General features: G+C 42.3%; 1 protein-coding gene across 1 annotated transcript in view; it reads left to right on the top strand.

Annotated features, from left to right (window-relative positions):
* GRID2 (glutamate ionotropic receptor delta type subunit 2) overlaps window positions 1-7,160 on the top strand; it is a 1,378,694-nt gene that overhangs the window by 954,686 nt on the left and 416,848 nt on the right. The window contains exon 8 of the mRNA XM_025199482.1: window positions 436-555. Coding sequence (XP_025055267.1) covers window positions 436-555 — 120 coding nt within the window. The remainder of the gene's footprint in view (window positions 1-435; window positions 556-7,160) is intronic.

Below are 7,160 nucleotides of genomic sequence, written 5' to 3'. Positions count from 1 at the left end.
CCCCGCCACTTTTCAGGGGACCCAGGCTGGGAGCATCTGATCCAAGCTGCCTGCCTTGTTCCCACACAGCAGTGGTGCCTGCCTGCCCACCTACCTGGTACACCATACTGCTCCACCTCCTTGCTGGACTGCACCCTGAACCCCTGCTTACCTCTGCCCACAGAAGCGTCACTGACTTGGACGGGGGCACCAAAATACAAGTTCCCCCAGGGTGCCATTTTTCCTAAGACCAGGTCTTTGGCAGTCATTTCACAAGCATAAATCTGAAATGACATAGTGATAAACTAGCACCAAATTTTCAGGAAAATAATTTTGTGAAGTCCTCCTCTTGAACGAGTTGTGTCAATATCTTTATACCTGGCGCATAAACCCCTTTAATGAATATGGCTGTAATGGGGTATTCTTCAGATTTCAATTCTTATTTTTTCTCATCAGGGAGGAGTGAATGGTTTGACTGGAGAACTGGAATTTGCAGAAAATGGAGGGAATCCCAATGTTCACTTTGAAATTTTGGGGACCAATTATGGAGAAGATGTTGGCCGAGGCATCCGCAAGGTGAGACCAAGCATACTAAATCACAAATTAATTTTTTATATAATATAGATTGTTTTTGTGTTCTGTCCAAACAGCCAAGAATTTGATTGCAAATCATAAAACAAGCTGTTTTGCTTCAGTAAAAGTAAAGAAGTGAAAGAAAGGTCCTTAACTTCCAGCTACCCTTCTGACCTTATGTGTAAAAGAAGCCTTAAAGTAGCTAATGTTTAACAGAGAAGTCCGATTTAATAATACAGAACATGCTAACCTGCTGGTAGACCTTCCCAAAAGACCAGTGAAGCCTGTTACTTTGTAACAGCTACAACTGCATTTCCAAAGCAGTAAATTTTACATTGAAATGCATGCAGAGTAGCCAGTATTGCACTGGCAAAATGCTTAAGGTCTGAAAGATATGCTCCAACTGTTAGATTAATAGAATTCCTAGGTACAGCGAGAAAAGAAAAAAACCTACTGAAAAATTAAATATTACAGAATTTCAGCATCTTGGTTTTTCAAGTGATAAGTAGAAGCTGTTTTAGTAGAAATGGGCTTTCATGCTAGAGATTTCATGTGAGGTACTATGAGTTCAAGACAGAAGGGTATTTCATGAAATACCATGACTCAGATTTTTTTTCAGAATTGCTTCAGTCCCCAAGAGAAATAACTTATCTCAACGCTCAGATTTTGCCATGTTTTCTGTTGAGAAAATTCTAAGGTAACTGAAGATGGTATGAAAGATGGAGGTAAATTTCTGGTTGGAATAATATCAGTGTTCATTTTTAGGCAGCTGTTTCTTCAGAGTGATCTGGAGCAATTTCAGTAGTAAGAACTATACAGTACTTCTCAGCTAAAATCAAAACAGAAAACAGATTTCAGAACTCCTTGTGTTGAGTTACCTCATTGCTTTTCATATGTGAAGTAGTTAACTTAAAGCAAAAAAGAGAAAGATGAAATTTTAATTTTAGTGTACATAATTCTGGTTGCCTATGATGATGTCTGCACACTAAAGTATATTGTATACCAATGTACATACCTGAAAAGTACAGTTTGTGTGCCTAAGAGAAAGAGATATAGATAGAGGTAGGCAACAAAATATTTCCACAGTCCTGAAATACAACTGCGTATTTGTTTCATTGCTGCATATTTCATCAGGTGGATTGGCATTTCATTCATGTGGTGGCATTGTATATTGCTGGTAACCTAATATATGGTATATCTTTTTATGTTACGTTGTACAGTGATCATGTCATGTGGCATAAACCTAAACAATCTTTGTTGATCTCTGGATGCATTCCGGACAAATGTTTTGGGGGCCCAAATGTTGATCCATCCTTCTTCTCCCAACAATAAATTGAATCTGTTTCAATGTACTTTAGCTTTTGTTCTGTGTCCTTTAAGAACTATTTAATTTTTAGAACACCAAATTTGTGTTCCCTCAGAACATCTATTTATCTTCATTTTATTTAATTGATCAGCTTTGACTGTTTTTTGACTGTGGGCATAACTACTTGAATGCTTCAATACCATGTTTAATTCTGGTCCCCTTGTCTCAAAGTAAGTAAATAAAACAGAACTAGCAAGGGCCCAGAGAAAGGCAGTAGAAATGAATAGAGGCATGAAAAGTCTTCTACGTGCAGAGAAATTGAAAAGCTTGCTGTGTTTTTAAACTTGGAGAAAAGACTAATAAGAATGGACGTGATAGAGGTATACAAAATAATGAATAGTGCAGAGATGCTCTGCAGGCACTCCCATTTGCTCTTTCCCATGGTCAAAGTACAAGGAGACATTCACTGACATTGAGAGGAAATAAATTTAAAGCTGGTCAAAGAAGCAGTCTTTTTACACAAGACATAATTAGTTGTGAAACTCATTGTCCAAAGATTCCATTTAGGACAAGGGCAGAGGATTAAAAAGACAGCGAAATACTGGAAAACATGGATGTTCTTGTTTCTGCTACCTTTGATGGAATAAATATTTTAAAATAATATAAATACCTCATCCTTTGGGGTATAATCCCAATTGACATTTCCTTGAACTTTTGTAGGAAATACTGTCCCTGAAGCATCAGGCAGTAAAACAATCTTTTCATACGTTTTTATTCCCCAGAGAGTTCATTAGGTAGTTGAGACTGGTGAGTATTGTGGTCCACCATAATTATTCTCATTCTGTCTAAACCCCTTACAGACAGCAGATGGGTTATGCATAACAGGCTGCCAAGGGCTCCACTTGGAGTAACAGGGGCAGGCCGTTGCCAGATACTCGATCAATCAGTGGCAAAAGTCATAAGGCATGACTCTTCCAAATAAGATGAACAACTGTTGGTTTTATTTATTACACTTTATTTGGAACATGTGCAGCAATGGATATTTTTTAATAGAAAATTCTGGAGCATTTATGACATTTGTCTGTTGGCATTTGACATTTAGGCATGTATTCTTTGACATTTACTTTTTAGAGTGGGGTAATTTTATCTATAACTTTTAAATAAAAGTTGCTATTCCTCTAGAAAAACAGCCAACAAACAAATGAACAAAAGGAAGGTGACTACTCAGAGGAGTAACGCTTTTGTTTTGCACTTCAGAAAAAAAGTACTGCAGAAGGAAAACTTGTTTGCTATTTATTTTAGCATTTGTCTTAGAAGATAAACCTAGTTTCAAATAGGTCTTAACTCATTCCTTTTTGTGTATAAGATGTTCCTTCTTTCCAACTCCTTTTCAGAATTATTTACTGCCTTGCAGCTAGCATTAATGCCTTCTCCTCCACTCACATCTCTGTTATCACTTCCCTTTCCCTCCATGTTTTCTCCTTGTACTTTTCCTGTTCCCTTTTTCCCTTTTACTTCACTGGTTCTGTCATCTCATTTTCCCCCAGTTGATTTTTCACTACACTGTGGCACTGGGTCCTAATATAAATCACTCTTCTCTAAAGGAGGAAAGTCCTAACAAGGGAACATGTCTCCATGGCATTCAGGGTTGAGCCAGGGATAAGAAGAACAGTGGTACCCAAACTTTTCAATGATCTATTGCTAACCCACAAAAATTCTTGTGAACCGCTATGCATCTGGATAATCAAACTTTCAGGTGAAAGCTTAATAAAGATGTATGTGGCCTGTGAACAATCCATAGACCACTTACTATGGCTTCATGGACTACAGTTTGAGAACTACTGTATGGGGGATAGAGCAGTAGGGAACACAGGTTAGTGCCTTAGATAGAACTGAGCAAATTTCTCTCAAATGGAGGTTGGATAGGCATCTAGCTGGGGTCATCTAGACCCAGCACTGTTTCCTGCCTATGCAGGGGGTCGGACTCGATGATCTATTGAGGTCCCTTCTGACCCTAACATCTATGAATGAGAACAAAATGACACTAAATGTGAAAGATTGTGTTAAGGACTTAACCTTAACTGCATGCATATGTATAGGTATTGTTTACATTTGTTGTTACTGCTGTGCACTATAAAAAGCCTTAAGGATCAATGACTAAGGGCTTTGTTACACACTAATTTTAGGCAGCTCAGAAAGCTCTTAACCCTTGGACTGTCCATATATCAAGGTGTGTAAAATAGTTTTAAGCACCTGTTAGGCATCTCAAAGTTATGCCACTCCAGGGCAGGTTTCTCTTTAATCCATGTCACCTAGCTTTTGTCCCATAAATGTGTGGCCACTCCCCAGAGATAAAGTGCCCAAGTTTCAGTTCTCCAGCATCCAGAGGTGCACTGTTCCCTCCCCCCATCCTCCTGTTCTGTGTGGAAAATGCACAGCTGTAGTTCCTAGTCAGGTCCCTGCTCGACAGCCCTCTAGTGCCAAGTAACAGCTGTATAGGTCAGGGAAAGTCAGAGAAGGCTTTCAGCCTAGATGTGTATTACTCTAAACTTGAACTAACATGAACACTAACACCAACCAACATTTGAGAAGCTTAAAATACAATGTGAAAAGCTTAAAGGCCCTAAATTGCTCACTAATTAGAATGCCTCGTTGATGCTAAGTTACAGCACTGGCAGGACCTGGTCCTAAATTCCCAATGTTGAGGCTCAGGGAGCAAGCACCAATGTAGCCCTCCACCAGGGTCACAGCTGATTAATAAAGATGGAGCAATAAGAGGCGGGGGGGGGGGCGACACTTTTTGCGAAAAAAAAGGAAGAAAAAAAGAGGGGGGGGGGGGGGGGGCTACACTTTGGGAAGAGCTTCCACTGCTGGCCTGTGATTGGCCAGGGCTCCCAGATTAGTTCTTCCCATCTCTATAACACTTGCACAGGCAACAGCTAGCTAAGGTTCTTGTTGCTTCCAGACTTCTCTGCTGCTTCCTGTGTCCTTGTCTCCTGACCCATGGCTTGATGTGCTGTTGCCACCCTGGCCTTGACTCTGACAACCACCTCTGGCTTGCAACTTGTTCTGTCTCAGACTTTAGGTATTCATAGAATCATAGAAGTAGGGTCGGAAGAGACCTTGTAGATCTTCAAGTCCAACCCCCTGCCTGGGCAGGAGGGAAACTGGGCTCAAATGACCCCAGCCAGGTAGGCATCGAGCCACTTCTTAAAGACCCCCAGGGTAGCAGCCACCACCACTTCCTTTAGAAGTTGGTTCCAGATCCTAGCTGCCCTGTCTGTGAAGTAGTTCTTACGGATGTCTAACCTAAACCTACTTTCCAACAACTTGTGGCCATTATTCCTTGTTATCCTGGGGGGCGCTAGGGGAAACAAGGTCTCCCCCAAACCCTTCTGGTCCCCCCTAGTGAGTTTATAGACAGCCACAAGGTCCCCCCTCAGCCTTCTCTTCTCTTGTTATTGACCCAGCTTGGCTCCTGACTTGGCCCACTGCCTGTTAACTCAGCTTTGTCTCAGACCCCAACCTCTTAGCTTTGACCTGGCTATTGCTCTGGCCATCCATCCTTACCTTGTGCTGATCTGTAAGCAGTCTGCCCACAACTTGGTTCATGACAAGCACTAACTAAAGCTATTTAATTTACTCATATTGCAGAGCAGTTTCTAGAGTTAGTGTTGCTTGATCAGCAGTCATGCTATTTTTGAAGGAATGGAGTAGAGTAAAAATAGGCAATTGAAAGGGAAAGCAAGTAAAAGGAAAGTTAGAAAAGAAAATGCTTGTGCTATGCCATTCCCCAGGAGTGGGAACAACGAAAGGTAAAAACAGTGCTAATTAGAAGAGATACACATGTTGAAGAGTGCCATTACCTCATTCTCATTGTGAGGGCATGTGGCCCAACAATTAAGCTACTGGGCAGCCTTGAGATCATGAAAATAACTCATTACTGCTCTAGGAAAAGCAAATAGCAGTTGTTAGGAATGTACTTACCTTCTCCGGTGAGTGGGATGACACGGTTCATTTTCTGATAATGATCTGACTACTGTAGTGCATACATCAGTCTCTTGTACATTGGGTGATGGCAGCCAACTCTTCCTGGAATTCACTTAGCTGCCTCAACTGACCTGAACCTCTGAGAATGAAGCCTCCTTTAGTTAAGTGTCCAAATATGGAGCTAAGAGACTAAATTTAGGCACCCAGATTTGGAAATTGTAATGACCTATTATTTTAGTTTTAGAGCATTCCCGTTGAGTTTTAAAAGAATTCTAAAATCTAAATGAAGTTTTTCAAGTTTCAGAAGGGGGTGTATTTGTTTCCTTTCAAGGCAAATATACAGATGCCTAGACAGCCAGAAGGTGATTTTTAAAAGATACTTCAAGCCCTTTTAGTTTGTCCCAGGGGTTATCAAGGCTGTTTGAGATAATGGCTTTGTATTTGTGATGCTCTATGTCAAAGAGCAATTCACATCCTCTGCCAGCAAAATGGGGTCGGAGGAGGGGCAAGCTGAAGTGCTTTGAGTCAAGATACAAGGGGGTCGCAGGGAGAGGGATGTAACGGTGGGGGTCTACTACAGACCCCCCAACCAAGGGGAGGAGCTGGACCGGGAATTTTCGGGCCAGCTTGCAAAGGCACTTAAGGCAAGGGATGTAGTTGTCATGGGTGATCTAAATTACCTGGACATCTGCTGGGAGGAGCAGTCAGCCAGGTCAGACCGATCCAGGAGGTTCCTGGCTGAGATACAGGATGTCCACTTAACCCAGGAGGTGCACAGTCCCACCAGAGGAAATGCCCTGTTGGACCTGGTCCTGGCCACAGGCGATGATCTGGTAAGGGGGCTTCAGGTCCTTGACCACCTGGGTGATAGTGATCATCGCTTGCTGGAATCCATCATCCAGCACAGGGTGTCAAGGGCCTGCAGCAAGGCGGTAGCCCTAGACTTCAAGAGGGCCAACTTGAACGAGTTGAGGAGATTGGTGAGAGGCACTGGGGTTCTCGAGGGCAGGGGAACTCAGTGCCCAAGATGAGTGGTTGTTCCTTAAGGAGACGATTCTCAGGGACCAAGAGGTGACGATCCCAACTAGAAGCAATGAGGGGCAAGAGTGCCCAAAAGCCTCCATGGCTCACCAAGGATGTCTGGGAATGCCTGGTTGCCAAAAAGGCAGCATACACCTGGTGGAAAGGTGGGGTGATCTCCAATGAGGAGTATACCTCCACTGCTCAGGCCTGTAGGGGGGCTGTTAGGAAAGCTAAGGCGGACATAGAGCTAGGACTAGCATCCAAGATCAAAGATAATAAAAAGTCCTTT

The sequence above is a fragment of the Alligator sinensis genome, unplaced genomic scaffold (genome assembly GCF_000455745.1).
Source record: "Alligator sinensis unplaced genomic scaffold, ASM45574v1 scaffold194_1, whole genome shotgun sequence".
Classification (NCBI taxonomy): Eukaryota; Metazoa; Chordata; order Crocodylia; family Alligatoridae; genus Alligator; species Alligator sinensis.
This window is presented reverse-complemented; position numbering and strand designations above follow the sequence as displayed.